The 18,536-nt window shown below is 36.9% G+C and overlaps 1 protein-coding gene across 2 annotated transcripts in view; it reads left to right on the top strand.

Annotated features, from left to right (window-relative positions):
* Positions 1–234: 234 nt before the first annotated feature.
* The window catches only part of LOC149080269 (max dimerization protein 1-like), a 43,761-nt gene continuing 25,459 nt past the window's right edge, over positions 235–18,536 (top strand). The window contains exons 1-3 of one of the 2 annotated variants that reach the window (XM_089239390.1): positions 235–390; positions 577–664; positions 13,779–13,808. In XM_089239390.1, coding sequence (XP_089095516.1) covers positions 336–390; positions 577–664; positions 13,779–13,808 — 173 coding nt within the window. In that variant the 5' untranslated portion in view covers positions 235–335. The remainder of the gene's footprint in view (positions 391–576; positions 665–13,778; positions 13,809–18,536) is intronic. The other variant, XM_089239391.1, reaches the window with a different exon arrangement.

The raw sequence follows: 18,536 nt of genomic DNA, 5'->3' as shown, positions 1-18,536 counted from the left end.
TATCGAGGTCCCGGTTAATCTGCACCCGGATAATCGAGGTTCTACTGTATTATCTTATCACATACTGTTATGAAGGAAAGAAAACACGTGGGAATACAAAACATGAACTGTCATTGGTCACGATTTTCGAAGTTCGGTAGTTCGGTATGCTTCGGGAGTATTCGAATCTTCTTCCCATCCAATCAGTGAAGGAATATTATCATGCGATGGCCGAATCGTCCATATTCGTGCTTTAGTGAAGAGCCGAAGATAAGCAAAACAAACCAGTCGGAGAATCCCCTCGTGTGGGTGCCTGTCAGTGATCGGCCATATTGTGAGCTTTTATTTGGGTTGAAATGAACATCGCTGCTCTTTTACGGGCGGCAGAATTTCTTGAAAGACGTGAAAGAGGTAATTTATGCACAGTTTTCGTGCAGTTTGAAATGCATTCATTTGTGTGTTCCTGGATCATAAATTTCGACGTTTTTATACTTGATTCGCAATCAGCTGATTTTGACACTTGCTTTCCTTGCGTTTTTTTTTATCACTTCATACATACTCTATGATTAGAAGAAGTAATTTCGGTTTGTTTTTCAGAAGCAGAGCATGGCTATGCGTCCCTTATGCCTGTTGAAAGCGATGCTGAGGAGGGAAGTTCCAAGTACAAAAAATCTCAGGGAAACAGGTATGTGAAAAAATTTTATCCATAAATATGCTGGTATCAACTTTCGAAACGACTCGAATGTATTTTAGAGTTTGAAGCTCTATTTATCTATTCTCAATTGAACCTTTTTTACTTCATTTATTTCTAGACTGCTAGAGATTATTGCATAACAAATCACTTGTAGCATCACAATATTGAGATGTTAGATTATTCAAATTATGTTATCCAGCTTGGGGAACATAAATGCAATAAAAGAAAAATCTGTTATTTTTGGTTTTTTTTTTAATAAGCTTATTCCGTTTATGGCGATAATCGAGCTTCTTCAGTACATTACATTTGCAATCAAGACTATATATAAAATAATATACATGAGAAAGTAGTGGAGCTTTTCTGTCTCTATCCCCTATTTTCATTAGTTATAACAGAAGGTTATCAAAAGCTGTTATTTTTGGGTGCCCATCCATTAAGATAATACTGAAATTAACAATGAATGTATATTTATATGCAGCTACATTGAGTAGTTTGCATGCATTCATTACTTTCCACCATGAAGGTACAGGTTTGGATTTTTATTATGTAGATTCATTGGAATTCAATAATAATCATTAGCTTGTAAAATCAAAAATATCATTAAATGTCTTGTTGCAATTCACTAGCAAAGGAGAGATCAAATAATGGAATGGAAGAAATTATGTTTATTTTAAGTAGTTATCTGACTGAGTTTATATAAATAGCAATGAGCATATTTATTTCTTCTGCATTACAAAGTGTATTCTAGAGAAAAACCATGTCACACTCTCATGAACAGAAATACTCTGGTACAATGCCCCTCCCCAGCTTTCATTATTGTGCCCTCTCCAGCCTTTCATGTCTATCTCCACCTATGTTCTTTCCGTTTTTTTTTCCAAAATACCAAAGACTGGTATCCAGTCTTGTGTACTTCAAAAATTTATTTTGTGGATTCCAGTTTTTTTAAAGTGCACTGAAACCTCACTGCAATCACGGTAGGTAATGTAAGACAATTCATGATTGATGACCAAACAAACCAAAAATATTTGCAAGATTTGATTGGCTAAGAGAGTAATGAAAGAATACAGATTTGCCTGCTAAAACAAAATTGTCCCTTCTATCAAGCACTGTACTTTGTATACTCCGATCACTCACTGTCTATCAGGAGTGAAATAAGTTAATGATACAGAAACATGTTTTCAATATGTTAGTAGTAAAATGAAAATGAAAAAATTGTAAAAATGTCTCCAAAGTCATTGCTTCATCTATAGATCACCAGACATCTCGCTACTGATGCAAGACTCTGTGAGGATTCGACAAAGACTTTTAGGGATTCGATGGCGATGGATTGAAAAGAGAGAGAAGGAGTTCCAGGAAATTTTTCTTTTAGTTATCGATCTTCAAAAATGATATCAAAAATTGATTAAAATAGCATTTGAAGATATTTTCTTTTAACACTCCTACTGGAAGAACTGTGGTTGCCTATCAAAATTTGTCACAGATTTACAAGGACCTGAGACTTCGACCATGTGAAAAATATTTTGCTAATATCAATTAATATTATATAGTTTTCAACCTTTATATTGTGTATTGTTTGTTGATTTCAAAATTTTGGATTGAGTTTTCAGGAACAGCTCCACAAGATGTGAATTCCCCTCCTCTGAAAACTCCTATTAGAAAAAATAATGAAGGGATGCTAGGTATCTTGTATACAGGGACGGACCCAAGTATTTTGTGACCCTCTCCATTCCCCCAATGTGCATGCCAGGTTTTTACTGACACCTTAAAATGACTATCAAACTACTACTTTATTTCATGGTAATAAGAAATTCTGCAATAAAAATTCATTCTGCATTGAATTTGCACAATAGTGCCCACTGCCCAGCGAAAAGGTTTAAATGTGTCCCCCCCCCCTGCTCTACAATATCTGTATGTAGGGAACCATGGTGGGAGGGTTAGAGAACCCATCTACCCAGAACAACTAGATACTCTTTCAGATGGAACAATTGCACGTTTTACCTCCCCAGTGTAATTTTTAATAATTGATTAAAAGAAGAAATCGATGCCCGCGACATCAGATCCACCTGCTACCCACCTCCCTCCGTTATTGGGGATTGTCGAAACCTAGTCCTCAGGGTTCAATGTCTGAATATTAAGCGATCCCTGTCTTGGACAGAGTTTTAAGCTATTATGTACTTTGTTAAGAAGTTAAATAAGTCAAAATGTAATCAAAGTATTTTTATCTCATTTTGCGGCTTCTAAAATTTAGCAGCCCAGTGCGACCACACCCTTCATACCTGTTTAAGTCTGACCTTGTTTGTGTAAAAGTGATTCAATAAAGCAGGCATGGGAGGGTACATGCATTATATGTTCAGTAATTATTAGGGGCAAGGTCCTTCACAAAACTCTTGTGCGCTCAAATGAACTGAACCCCCAAAGTTCTCTCTGCCACCTTAGCCCCATATCCCAGCTGGATCATTAAAGAGATGTAACTTTTGACGCTGATAACCAATAAAGAATGTGAGCTGCTGTTGCCAATGTTCAAGTGGTGTCAGTAGCATAAATAACTTTGGGCAGAGCCACCCTTGGGGGTCTGCGATAGATGTAATCGCATCAGGACGCGTATGTTGATAGAAGTAGGAAAATTATATCACATTTTTTTGTAGCAAACAAGGTGCCTGAGCTTCAATTGTTTTATTCTGGAATTATTTTCACAAATTCTGAGTTTTCATCAATTCTGGAATTATTTCTATAAATTATTTTTCTTATTTTTAATCCATCATTCTAAATTTTTATTAGTTCTCAATATTTTTTAATAGGTACTGATTTTCATTAGTTTTCTTTTGGAATTACCTTTTATCAATTTAGAATTCTTTTCAATTCTGAATTTTCATCAATTCAAAATTTTCATCAATTTTTGTGATAATTCACATTTAACTGCATGTTTATATTTCTTTGTGTCTCTATTTTTCAGCATTTCTGTATATTCTGTAATAATGTATGAATCTATGAATGCCGATTTCCCCCCCCCCCCTTACAAAAATGGGCGATTCTCACAAAATTGGCCTAAGTTGTGTCCCCAGTAGTTTACATTAAATATATTAAACACAGAACTTTTTTTTTCCGTCACTTCCTACTTATATTAGGATTTCTGAAAAGTCACCATTCTGTTTTTAATTTTTTCATCCATAGAATTTTTTTTACTTTGCTTGAACAAGTTTTCATTTCTTAAGGAAATATCCTTCTGACTGTCCCCAACCCATTTTTCAAATTTTAAAATAACTTTCTATTTGAAAACAAAATAGATTTTCTTCAGTAATAACTATTTTTAGGACCAGTATACTCTCATATTTATCTTTTTTAAAATTTCAAATATTTTTTATCAGTAGTTTGTAGAAAAATGAAAATTTCCCCCAACTTCTTTTTTTTTTTTTTTCTATTTGTGACATTTGGAAAACAGGATGAAGTCTTACACCACTTGCCAGGGGCGGCTCAAGTTGCAACATCAAGCTGCAGTATGTTTCATCGAAAGATTTTGCTGTGAGAATGCAACTCGTGATTTAGCAAAACAGACAAATTAGAAATTTGTTTTTCCTCATATAAAATTGATAAAAAAAAAAGCTAAAAACACAAAAAAAAAATTGACAAAAAGAATTTTCAGAGTATTAATGCTTGTCCAAGTTGAAAATAATCTACCAAAATAGATAGAACATGTTGTAATTTTGTCAAGTAGTATTATCAAATTAAGGGGCTGAAACAGGCAAAATGCTTCATCAAATTTGCCTATCTCTTAACATGGTTAAATTTAAATTAATTTTTTTCATCATGAGTTTTTAACAAACTTCATTGCTGACTGTATTTTATTTATTCACAGGTAAAGAAGTGTCTCTAAGAATGTTTTTGGATTTTTCGGTTGACATTTTTTTTTATAACTTTTTATTAATTGTCTGTTCAATTTCGTGAGAATGACCCATATAAAACCGGGGGGGAGGAGCCCCAAAATTATTAAGATGCCTCTGTCCCTACTATTTGTTCTGCACTAGTCTCCCCCCCCCCCCATGTCTGGTGAGGGTGTTCTTGACTTTGTGTGTGGGGTGGCAACCCAAAGACTAAAAATAGAGCTTGACACAGCCTACCTTTTTTTTTTTTTTATAATATCTTGTATCTTCAGTTTTGATCATTTGGTCAAGTATAATACAGAATATATTTTGCGCTGATTCATTGGAAGTATTACAAAAACAACAAACAATATCAAATGGTAGGCACAATTTTTTTCAATAAGTAGCTATCACGGATCTAAAGAGGAGCAGGGTCCACCAACCCGAAGAGCCCAAATAATGGGAAAATATGGGACCTGACTGAGTCGCTAATTTGAATATTATAAAATGAGACCAAAACTTGACTGATTTCATTGTATATGGGTCAGCACCTTGGAGTTGTCTGAGTGTGCTCAATCCAGTTCATCACCTAGCTCTTTGGATTTGTTTTGGAGCCTTTCAAACATCCCCTATGGGAAATCTCTATGTCGAATGCAACAAGCCATCTATTACATCAAGACGCCAGCAACTTTTGCTGAAGACATTACGTAAAATGAAATCATTGCCAGCTCATCTACTCTATAATATTATTTTTAATCCATCATTCTTTTGACCAGTTGTTCTCGAAGTTATTTCACTCACGGCTCCCCAAAATACAGTGGAACTTTGGTTAACGAGTGGTTTGGTTAATGAGCAATTCACATTACAAACAAAAATTTTGCACTTTATTTAGTTATTTTCACGTTATCACAACTCAGCTGATTGTTTTTTGCTTTTGCCCTCACGCATGTTATGAAGTTTTGGGTAATGTTCTCCCCTACGGTCTTCAGTAAGTGTTCCTCAGTCTGAAATTTAACACGTGCGAGTGTGAATATTTACCATACGAAACTAGATGTAGCATAGCAGCGATGCATATGTACACTTGAAGTTAAATTCTGCTTGGGAAAAACTGGGTTGATTGCATTATTGAACATGATTTTGAGGGGGGGGGGGCTAACTCACTATACTTGTCGAAGAGATTTTGTGCTTGGGGAAGACCATGAACTGGAGATGCATGAGGATGGCATTCAAGAACTAATGGTGGAAAATGTCTAGAAGTTGACAGTAGATGGGTCTTTTCCCTAACGAACTCGAAGCGACCACCGATAGACAGCTCTTTCACTTCCAACCCATCTCACTAATGGCAGTAAATTGCAGTATAGCGATATGGCCGGAGTTGGTGTTTGGTGAAGTAGTAGTAGATGGGTCTCTTATGCACGCACCAGCAAGAATTTATGGACAGTATCTCATCTGAGGAAGAGAGAAGTAAAGAGAAGTTCCTCACATGAAATGAGATTAGAGAGATGTGGGAATCTGTGCAAAACTCTGTAGAAAAGAACCAACCAAATAATGCCGTAGCAACGTGCAAGCAATGAATCTGTCCAACAAACACTGCAATTTACTATTTACCAGAAATCCTAAAAAAGAGGCGAAAGCAAGTGTCATTGAATTAGGTTCTTTTTGAAAGTCACACAAAAGATTAAGTTTGCAAACAACAGTGAGTCTGTAAACCATCCTAAATGATAGTCCTGCTCTTGTCGTTTAGAGTAAGTTAATTCGTAAATACAAATAACATTATCGTATTGTATGTTTATTTATGTCGTTATTTATATTATGTGTATTTTATTGCATTATGTATAATTATTATTGTGTTTAATTATTGATTGAATGCCATTTTTATGTGAATGAATAATTGTGGAACAAATTATCCAAGTTTCCATTATTTCCTATGGGGGAGTTTGGTTCGAATAACAAACTATTTAGATAACGAGCACGTTGGAGGAACAAATTAAGCTTGTTAACCAAAGTTCCACTGTAGTTTAGTACAGGGGTTCTCAAACTGTGTGTTGCCAACCTTCATCAGGGCCGCTGAGGAGCAAGGGCCCTGACAAAGGTTTTTTGAAGAGACTTTGTTAAACTGCTCGGAAAAGCCGCACTGCAACTAGAAAAAGTTTGAGAACCCCTGGTTTAGTAGATATTGTGTGCATGCATAAAAGATCCATTTCAGAGCATAAATAGGCATACACACTTTAGGCACAGGGGTAAGTACAACAGGTTCTCCCTTATTGACAACTCAAAAGATTCGTTGTGCCTACATCTGCTGTGAGGAGACATCTTTCAAATTACCTGATACATTATCATTTTCTATTCATTTGGTGGAACTGTACGCTATTCTACAGGTTCTTCATCATGTATGACATAAATGCCACTGATGATGTATCATCTACACTGAATCTGTGTTCCTTTACTTTTCACATTCATTCATGTATTACATCTTCTACATCACAGCAGGGCCACAACTAGGGGGAGCGGGCGAGTCTGGTGCCCCAGGCGCTGAACCAGAAGGGGTGCCGAATTCACCCTTTAACTGCTTTCTCTACATGCAAGGGGCACCAAAATTCTGGCTTGCCCTGCGTGACAAAGTATCTAGTTGCGGCCCTGCATCACAGTACCACAGTTAAATTTTACTGAGTCATGTCAGAATACTGGGCAATGAAAACGCAGACACTGCAACTCGAACAGCATCTAACATTGATAATAGCTTTTTAGTTCCTGCCAGTGAATACTTTTCAATTTCATGAGAAGTGATACGTTGCCATTGGCAGTATCATTGGAGCAATGAGACAAATTACATGCCCGTAAGCCAGCAATTAACCACTGGCATTCAAGTTGCAGGGCAAACCCCAAAGAGTATTCCTGCTTGACAGATTATGCATAGGGCACAGTCGCTCAATCCATTTATATTTTTTATTACTAGAGAGTCAACCTGAGTGACCACATTGTCAAAGTCCATTAACCACAAATCATATTTTTAGTTCATTCATCGCTTGCTTCATGGCATTTTATCTGATCATTGCAAATCATCTCCCATTGGTTTTTTACAACAAATTATAGTTTTTTACATTCTACATCATTGTTTTTGTGTCATGCATCTGTTTATTTTTCTAAGGTACAAGTTGTTCTTCCCATTTCATTTTATTTTTGGTTAGCTATTTGTTTTGGTGCAACTTGACCAGGTTGCTCTTTGTGCCAAAAAAAACCAAATCAAATCAATGTTTTTCATGGATAGAGAGAAACATAAGGTTCTTTCATCAATAATTTGACTGCTGATGACATCAAACTATCACTTGTAATTAGGGTTACCAAATTCCCGACATTTTTGAAACCTTCTGGAACAGGAAATCGTATTTCCTGAAGTCACATATTTACAATGAAACCTCATTTATGACTCTCTGTTTATACAATTTTTTTTCATCTTCAATTACTCTTAATGCTTTTTAACCCGACACTCTTGGTGGCGACTCTGACACCAGGTCTTGAATTTCATTGCGGTTTGGCCATTCTCTGAAAAAGTTATACAATTTCATATTTTTTCTGTTGGAAATCAAATTTATGCAGCATGAAATTTTATTTTCTCTAATTTTTCCACAGTTATCAAATGACCTTTGACCTTTTTTTTTTTCATTTTCTTACTTTAACCATTCCTAATTTTGTTTGAGCAAAGAAAAAAAAGAATGTCCTTCCTTTTGTATAGTTTGAATTCCAACTTGCCTATGCAATACTAAGATGGCTTCATTCTAATTATGCTAATAAAATGCTTACACATCACTCTTGATCACTACTGATAAATACAATAATTAATACCCACTTACACAGAATAAGCATTTGAGAATTTGTGCAGATTTCATTTTAGAATATTTTAGTCCCCAAAATTTTCATCATCTATCATATTCACTCTTGGAACTCTTAGTTCCTCCTCAAAGCCATTGGCTTGTCTTTCCAGACAATCCCAAGTCTTGATAAATAATTTTGATAGTATTGATTTATTACCATTATAGAGACTATTGGCTAACCTCAATACAGAGAGTCTTATTTATCCTGTAAAGAGTAATTTTCCCCCTATTTGGATATCAGTTTGTTTTTTTGTTTTGTTGGCATTTGAAGCCATTCAGATTGAAACACTGATCTGATTGTGGTCACCCCAATTGAAAGTAAACAAAAAAGTGGGGGTGTCAGTTGTAAAGGACAAATTTTCCCAGGGAAGGGATTCACATGCTCAAATTGGGCAACAAACATAAAGCCATAAAACTTTTTGTCAATCACTTGCAGGTGGTTTGAGGAAAAGGACAAAAGGGATAATTTTTTAAGTATTAAAGTTGAGGATAGAGAAAGAAAGGGCAAAAAAGTAATATAGGGTATTACATAACTATTCTCTAAAGGTCCCTGCACAGGGAATAATTTTTCGATTCGGTGTAACTGTACAGTTATGCCTGCGCAGGTATAACAGGTGTGTGTATGGGCCATCAGGTATAACTGCAGTTTTTTTTCCCCTGCTTTCTTATTCGCCCTACTTTCTTCCCTCTTCTTTTTTACTGATAATGTAATAGAACAATAATAACTGAATAACTTGTTTTAAAGAGGGATTCCCATTTAATAAGAAATTTTTCTAATGGCGTAATTTCCACTATATTTTCTTACATTTTCATATCGAATAAAAAAATTGAAATAAAATTTTAGAAATATTTCGACCAGTGTTAGAATTGAGTGACCAAATTCATGAGACCATATCATTGAATTTGTTTTTTGAACACATCTTGTCAGATTGCAGTGAATTTCAGCTTTCAGCTCAAACATTGAAAGAAAAAAATTCAGATGAAATTACGCTAGTTAAAAGTAAAAAAACAATCGAAAAATTCTTTGAGAGAGATACGATTGATAATATAATTATATCATTGAGTAATACTATTAATATACCTACTATGCTTAATAATAAGTGAATTTCGAATTGAGTTGAATTCATCTTAAAAGGTCGTGTGAAAATGCATTGTTTTCTTTCCAAGAAAAACACTACGTAAGTTATGCCATAAAAATTTTCAAGTCGAAATTTTTTTTTTCCAATCGACGCTATCGCGAGAAGAAAATGCTATCATACGATGCTGAAGGAGCATGTATCCCCTATCCGTATATTCAGAGGAGAAACTATGCTTGTTTTCGGAGATACAGTCGACACTCTTTATAACAACCTCACGTTATAGTGACAAAATACTGGTAGGGTAAGTCCCAAATGTTTTCCTAGAACTACTGTCATATATATGTTTTACTTATATAACGACCCCTCCCAATCAGGCCCGACCACACCCCCGTCTCCCACCTCTCGCTACAACCTTGCTCCAAACATAACGTCCATTCACGACGGGACAAAGGGGTCATTATATCGGGCGTTGACTGTAATAACAAAATTTCTGTTTAATTGCCTATATTGTCATAATCACTGTGGATATGGATAGCATTCTTGATAAGCATGAGTAGGCAGTAGTGCCTTTTACTCAAGTCATGAAGATTGGTCAATGTGAGAGAGGTTTTAGTAACATCAAAATTTTGAAGGAAAAAATACATTATTGTACTTATGGTGTAGATTCAACAAACATCTTCCATTACAGCAGTGTTCCTCAAAGTGTGCGTCGCAGCTCTTGGGTGTCACCTCCCTGCCCCCTCCCCCCCCACATCCTGCTGCAGGGCACAGAGACTATTCTCTTTGCCGGGCCGTCGCTGTAGTGAATTTTTTAACGTGGAAAAATGAATGATGGGAATCGTCTCAGGCTTTGAAACCAGAATCCTGATGCCAGCCTCACCTTTGTGGGGGGGAAATGGCTCGATTTTTCTCAATGTAAACAAAGTATTTTTAATTCGTTTTGCGGCCCAGTGCGGCTGCACCCTTTACACCTGCCTAAGTCTGGCCCTGCCCGGGACCCAGGTAAATTAGAGTACAGTGGCATCTCTGAGGCTATATGAACATTAGAAATCACAACAGGCCAGAATCATAACCATGTGCTTTTTTTTCCATCTCATGTTTCCACTTCCATAAAACAGTATTAGGATTTCATAATAAGCGCTCCTGAACAAATTCTAGGTGCCAGGTCTCCATAGTGACTAAAAAATTGGTATTGACACCTAAAATTTTCTCGTGTAGTTACTAAATTGTAGGCTGAGAGCAGCACAAAATGTTTGGAGTTTATAGCAGCATATCTGCAGCCTTGAAAAAAGGTCACTATACCCTGACAAAGTCAAAAGAATTATTTTGGACCTTTTTCTTCGGATAAAAAAATTTTTGTGCCTAAAAATTTTTTCTCGTGCCTAGATTTTTTTGCAATTTATCTAGCTCTGATAGTAAGCCAAGGTTGCTAGTACAGTTTACACAAACTGTGGAAGCCCCTTCCCCCCAAGTTTTTTCCCTCAATCTATTCTTCTCCACCTCTATTTCTTCCTCAAGCAATGCTTTAGTATAGGTATGTAGAGATGCCACAATGATGTGCTGTAGCATGTCAAATACCCGGAATTTCAGGAGAGAACACATAAAAATTTGGTCCTTTCTTAGTTCCAAGAAGAAAAAAAGGAAAGAAAGAAGAAACCTCTCCCCAACTTTTTTCCTCTCTTATCGTGATTTTGCAACCTTGAAAACCAGTTTTACTATTTTGAAGTACAAATGAAGCATTTTACTATACTATATACTGTATTGTATGGATATAATCCTCGGGTTGTTGAAGAATAAGATGATGAGGCATGAAATTACGTCCCTGAGTGAGGAGTCATATTATGAATTTTCCAACTTCTGAGAGTTTTTTCCCCTGTTGTGTACATACCAGAAATTGCGATACTTTTGTGGCTATCTACCCGCATTCAAAGACAGTCTGTATGGTGTGAATTCGCTTCATTCATACAAGAATGTGAATGCATATTTTTTGAAAAATCGATGTTTTTAGAACGCCCATTCAAATTGTAAGCGTTTTTCCGACATCATTGGGGAGGGGACCAAATCAATAAAAACTCTGCATTGAATATCCACAGTGTTGTCATCTAGCTGCTATGCGGTTGTCACCATTTCAGACCCTCTAAAATCAAAGGTGTGTATGCAGAATCAGTCTTTGGAGGGCTGATGACCCCACATCCTGGGGTAGGGCCCCTAGGCTGGGATCTCCGGTGGGTGGAAAAATATGTAGTTTTTCCTCCAAATTTTGGGAAAAAAAATTATTACCACATCGTGACTGCAGTTTGATGGGTTGACATAACTAATGTAGACATAATCATCACGAAAAAATATGTAACTTGATGATGATCCCGAATCATATCTTTTGTTATCTGACTTTGGCCAGGGATCACTGGCCACTTCACGAACTGGCCGGCCAATGTCTGAATTTCAGACATTGACCAGTTCAATATTTAACAAAATTGGCCAATTTCGGACTTTGGCAGTAGCATATACATTACATGTCAAATCCGCACATTAGCAAGAAAGATAGATGGCACCCTACTGAGCACAAAACACGCCAAACACTGGACACAAAGGCACACTTAAGTTTCATTAACAGAAATCTGACATAGCTCCCCATATTCAAGTTATATTCAGGTCGTAGCAGTTAAATGGTGGTAGATCAGAGTTGTGGACAGTCAGTGAGGGAAAAGGAAACCATTCCACCAGGAATAATATTTATATGATTAGGGAATCAGCAGATAAACTTCAGAATCTCATTTGCTTTAAATTCAATCAGAATATATTGAAAGAGTTAAGTTTTTCCGAATCAGAACAGAATTTATAGATTGATTTTCATTAGTAAATACATAAATGTGCCTAATTTAATTATATTTGTTTTAGATTTATTACATGTGTTAAAGTCTCAGTGTTTATGGGTTTCTTTGCAAGCTTTCTCTACTAGTAGATAATGAAAGTAAAAGAACCTAGTTATAAGCTGGTAAATTAACCTTTTGTTTCAATGAACCTTTGGATCTTTCTAGAAACAAATTATCTTTAATTTTTTTTTTGAGAGGGACCCACTTTCTCACTCTCAAAGAACCCAGATTTTGCAAGTAATCTGGGACCTGGGTAAATCAGAGTACAGCTGCATCTCTAGGTATAGAAGATTAAATTTTCAACAAATATTCCCACTGATTTTTTAAAAAATCTTTTATATTCAAATTTTTTATAAACATTTTAAGTATTACTGTGAAACAACAGTAATTTTCCAGATTTCCCTGGAATTTTTCTCAGGATTCAAATCAAATATCAAATATTTGATCTCGTATCAAATCTTCATTTTTCCAATAGATTCAATCACTCCCAAAATTGAAACCCTTTTTTGCATTCAGAGATTTCTTCAAATTTAGTTTTCCCCCCATACAATTATTGATTTTAACAACCTTCCATCAAATTTTGTAGACTGTACTTCAATCTCTGATTTTGTATGTAGCATCAATCGCCTATGTCAAATCCCATCACCGCACTTTCTTGTATAGGCCTCGGCTAAATAAATAAATTTCAGGAATGGGAAATCGCAAAAATTCCCAAGAACTTGCAGACTAAAATTCCCGCTCAGAAAACACTACTTTCAATACATGCTCACTTTATCAAAAAACCAACATTTACAATCCAATCAATCATAGCAGACTGCAGGGAGTGGAACTGAAAATGCTGTATGAAGAGCTGCTCATATAGCATTTCATCAACTCAGACAGTTTATAACTCCTCAAGTTGAAGGCAAAGTAATTAATGTTACCTATGGAAATGCCTGCTATAGCAGTAAATGAAATATTAAATATGCTGGAACTAATGAAAGAGGACCATAGCCAAAAAGCCTGGAAAGTTCCAGCTATTCATCAGATGTTGGCAAATGGGGGAGGGGTGCACGAAGCTCGCCTCATCCCAAAAACGATAAAAAATTGGAACTATTTTTAAATATTTTTGCCAAAAAAAATGAATATCAAAAGAAAATACCAATTTTGCTATTTCTGTTAATTTAAATGCTTTCTGAAAACTCAAAATTTCTCTGGAAGAGATTCCTTGTGCCCGCCAAAGGTTTTTCCTGTGTACACCCCTGAATACTGGCTCTGAAAACATAGCCTACATCAGTTTAATTCTCTAAAGTTTGTTCTGTTATCAAAATGACAGTTTTTTAATATACACATCCAAATGTTTCTTTTTGTAATTAGTATTGCAAATTCTTTTTGTTATATCACATTAAATCAGAGTATGTAATTAGGAATTTAATTTTTTCTAGGTCTACTCACAATGAGATGGAAAAAAACAGGTATTAATTTTGATTCTATGATTTTCAATGAATTTGGCTGAGTTAATCGTATTGCTTGTAATGTTAAAAAATCAATAGGAAAACTATAAATATTAAGTTCCATTCAACATACTCACACTGAGACATTATCATTCTAAAATAACCTAAGAAATGCAATCATTGGTGTAATATGTTCTTACTGCCAAAACCTGAAGTGCAGCCAATTTGCCAAGAGGTTTGGCCAAAATTCAGTTTGTAGAAATGACTCGGGCTTTGACCGGCCAATTCACGAAGTGGTTGGAGATGGATCCCTGAAAAATGTTCAATGTGCTGATGTAAGCTGGTCTGGCAGGTGCTGCATCCTTTTTTTTTTTCATCTCGTCAAGTCAACATGTCATACATGACTATATCGATGGCTTAGTGCATGCATGTGGCAAGTGACATTTTGCTGATTTTTCTGGAGAGCATTTTCAAAGTTTAGTGTTGCATAAAAATACATTCATATAGCACATCAGTGAGTGCTGAAACTCAGCTTTCCTGTCTACATATCACATTTGTGTATTACAATATCTGGAACTATGGCTTCCAACCAGGGTTTGCGCTGCCGATCGCAATTGCACCAAATCGTGACAAAATATTTCATTTGGTGAATAAATAAAAGATCAAATTGACCATTTGACATGTTTAAAGTGAAATTTTTTGGAATTTCGGAAAAAAATCTGGAAGAGTGAAATTTTTGTTGGCCCATCGCAAACAATTCAGCAACTTTTGTGATGGTTCCAGAGGAGGGTAGGTGATTCATAGGGGCAATTAACCTATGGAAGGGGGCACATAAAAATTTGGTTCACACATCCTCTGGGAGGCTGGCATGCACAGGGGTCATCAGTGCAGGAAAGAACTGATTGGTAAAAAAAGAGACTGCGGGGGGAGTGAATTATTGTTGGGGGCTCGGAGGAAAAGAAAAAGAAGAGACGTATGGGGATGCTTCTGGTGACGAATGCTGGAGGGTTTTCTTTTTATGAGATTATTATGTGTGCTCAAGAGAGGAAAAATGTCATTTTCTTGTACTCAGTTGCTAAAATGAATAATTAAATACAAGACATACGGAAGACTGGATGTTGTGAAGATATTTATTATTTGAGATGTTAATTTTTTAAGGAAGGAAAAACTCATCTCTGCCTCTACCGGGAGTCGAACCCGGGTCCCTCGATTGCCGGACGAGTGCTCTGACCACTAAGCTACAGAGGAGATAGAGATTTTCCTTCGCTAGAGCGTATATATGCCGAACGGAACCGAGTTTTTTCCTTCCTTAAAAAATTAACATCTCAAATAATAAATATCTTCACAACATCCAGTCTTCCGTATGTCTTGTATTAACAAGTGGAGAGCGACATTCTTGTCATATATATAGCCCTCTGGTGGCTCGTCGTCCATGAGCTATTAGCTGATCGGTTTCACCGTCCATTGCACGGTTCCGTTCGGCATATATACACTCTAGCGAAGGAAAATCTCTATCTCCTCTGTAGCTTAGTGGTCAGAGCACTTGTCCGGCAATCGAGGGACCCGGGTTCGACTCCCGGTAGAGGCAGAGATGAGTTTTTTCCTTCCTTAAAAAATTAACATCTCAAATAATAAATATCTTCACAACATCCAGTCTTCCGTATGTCTTGTATTAACAAGTGGAGAGCGACATTCTTGTCATGAATAATTAAATATTGTTTGTGTTTACAATTATGAGTGGAGTTACTTTAGATCAAGGAGATGTTGAGTAGTTCATCTAGAAAGGAGTTTTCATAGTGGCGCAGTCGCAATGGATTCAAACCAATCTAGCAAAAATTTTCCGTGAGAATGCTGTTTCTTTGTAGCGAATTCCCAGTGTTATCGCTTCCATTTCCAGGGAGAAAGATGCGTTGGGCTTGATGGTCGTTTGATGTGCGACAAGTGTGATTTCGTCAACGGGATGGTCAGAGATCGTCGGTACTAATGGGATCAGTGATTCAACATCGGGAAATAACAATGGATAGTCAGCGATTGTCGATGGTGATATCTGACCAGTATGCTTGTATCAATGGGATGGTGGAGGATCAGCAATTATTGGTGATGTGATTAGTGATTAAACGTCCGTCAACGAGACAATATTACTCTCTACGTCAAATCTTGAGGAAAAGAACAAGGTCTAGTGATCAATATCTAGCAAAGGTATACACAGGGTGAGTGAACCCCTATACTTGTGTTCTCTGAGCCATTTGTTGTGTATTTATAATTAATAGCAGTTTTACATATGCGTATATATTAAATATAGGTACATTTTTTTTTGTATGAATATTATTGCATAATTATAAGATAAAAAAGAGGAAAAAATAAATCGTGGCTTGTTTCGGTAAGGCAAGAAAGGAAGATTTACTTCTTTTGGCGGAGAGATAGGGGGGAAGGTACAACCAAATACAAATGTGTATGACATTAAAGTCTGACAGATTTGACGAAGAGGCGGTGAAAGAGTTATGGAAGGCAATAGTCGATGAAAGGCTAGGAAAGGAAAAACGGGAGTAGGCTATGAATTGCAAACGCGGGAAAGTGAGGAAAAAGCAAAAAGAGAAGAATGAGAGTTTGAGTTGAAAAGGCAAGAAAATGAGATGAGATTAAGACAACTGGAAAATCAGAATGGTGCTCAAAGGGGAGAAGAAAATTTGGTTTCGGCATCTCTGGGAACAGTGTGAACAGGGTTGGCAATAACTTTATGGATTTGTTTAAGGTTATCAATGGAGTCCTACTGTAGCAACCAGAGAGGTCTGAGGAATGGCCATTTTTCTTTCACCTGGTAGAGACCATGTTCAAATTGTATGAAGTTTCGGAATCTTATCAGGGTAAGATTATGTTGTACACTCTAAAGGGAAGGATAAATAGCATTGAGTACTATGTTGAGTGGAGATCAGTTGGATACACAAAAATTAAAGACTGTGTGCTCAAGGAAAACCAAATCACCCCCTTACAACATAAGCAGAACTTGGAAAGATGTGAAAAAAAAGGTAACGAGTCATATACACAGTATGTGAATAGATTGGGACATGCGTTGGAACTTTATTTGGAATCGAGACAATTCGATACATTAGAAATGTTGAAGGACCTGTTGGTTGTAGATAGGGTTAAGGATAATCTGCCAAGAAGTCAAGTTTCATATCTATTTAAAAGAAACAAACTTGGTTGTTGAGTGATAAGTTAGCTAGAGAACTGGATAATTCTGTATTAGCAGGCAAAATTCCATATTCGAACTATATAAAAGGTAGACCAGGAAGTTCTGATGCTAGGTCTGGGAAGATTGTTGATCGTCATGGTTCATCCATAAAAGTGGTACAGGGTAAAACTGTTAAGTGTTTAAATGCAATCAGGAAGGTCACATTCTGAAGGTTTGCCCAAGAATAAACACAATCGCAAAATCTAGTCAAGAGCAATGAAGAAGGGAGACAAAGCATACGCTCTAGTGAAAAGTACCATTGAACTGATGGACGAGATAGTAGACAGAGGAACGGATGAGGGTTTACCAAAGATTGAGTTGGCAATCGGTCTGGTAAAGTTTCTGGGCATTGTGGATAGCGGTGCCGAAATCTCGGTGTTACAACAATGCTTAGTTCCCAAGGAGTATCTCGAATCAGCTGGTAAGGTTATGTTGAGACCTGCTTTTGTACTACAAGTAGAATCAAAACTAGTAGGCCTAACATTGCCCTTAAGTTTGTGGATGGAGGAGGGGGAAATAAGACCCTTTGTGAATTTTCACGTAGCAGTGGCTGAACAAAATGGCATTGATAACACCACAGGTGTATAGATTGTTAAAGGATCAGGAAATAAAGTACCTTGGAGAAGAGACTGATTTCTTCAGACCAAGTTGTGGTCATGGGGTAATTGAAAAAATTAGGGAGCGGGAAGGTGGTGAGGTCATGGCGGAATCATCAGATGTTACGAGGAAAAGTGCTGATGCCGGGCTGGCAGTTCCTGTGTGTCTAGTGGCAAGCGAAAGTGTTGAGGTACACCGGGAGAGAGAAGGAGGTAAAAAAAGAATAATAACCCATTATCTCAGACTCTGAAGTTTAGGCAAGAACAAGCAGGATGTGAATCCTTGATGAGAGCGTTTCAGGAAGCCAGGCAGGGGAAGAACAGATATTATTTGCAGACTGATATATTGTCTGCAGGGTCCGTAGCTGGCCAGAGATAGTCAGTTAGTGATTCCGAAGTCCCGGAGAAAGGAAATTCTCGAATTGGCGTACGAGACTTTGGGGGGGTCATCTGGGTTATAGGAAGGCCAGAGACTGGATTCCCTTGTCGTTTTGGTGGGATGGCTTGTTAGCTGATGTTAAAAAATTGTGAGAGTCATGTCATGATTGTCAGATGCGTCGGAGAGTGAAGGTTATAGATAGAGCACCCATCAAAGCTGTAGGAAGGCCGGAGTTACCATTTCAGGTGGTCAACGTGGATGTGTTAGGGCCCATCGAGCCTAAGTCATCAAGAGGGCATAGTTACGTGTTGTGCATGATGGACCAACACACTAGGTGGCCGGAAGCTATACCACTTAAATCTGTAACTGCTTAAGCACTACTTGCAACGCTTTTATCCAAGTTTTCCTACGGACTGGAATACAGAGAATTATAGCAATGGATAATGCTACAAATTTTTCATCGAGTCTCACACAGGAATTTTTGAATAGACTGGTAGACTGGGGTGCTGTCCTAAGTTCTCTACTCCGGGTTATACACAGTC

The sequence above is a fragment of the Pholcus phalangioides genome, unplaced genomic scaffold, assembly GCF_987345545.1.
Source record: "Pholcus phalangioides strain wild (caught in Gottingen) unplaced genomic scaffold, Ppha-v1.0 ptg000011l_1, whole genome shotgun sequence".
In the NCBI taxonomy this organism is placed as follows: domain Eukaryota; kingdom Metazoa; phylum Arthropoda; class Arachnida; order Araneae; family Pholcidae; genus Pholcus; species Pholcus phalangioides.
Note: the sequence above shows the minus strand (reverse complement) of the source record. Positions and strands in the feature narration are given on the sequence as shown.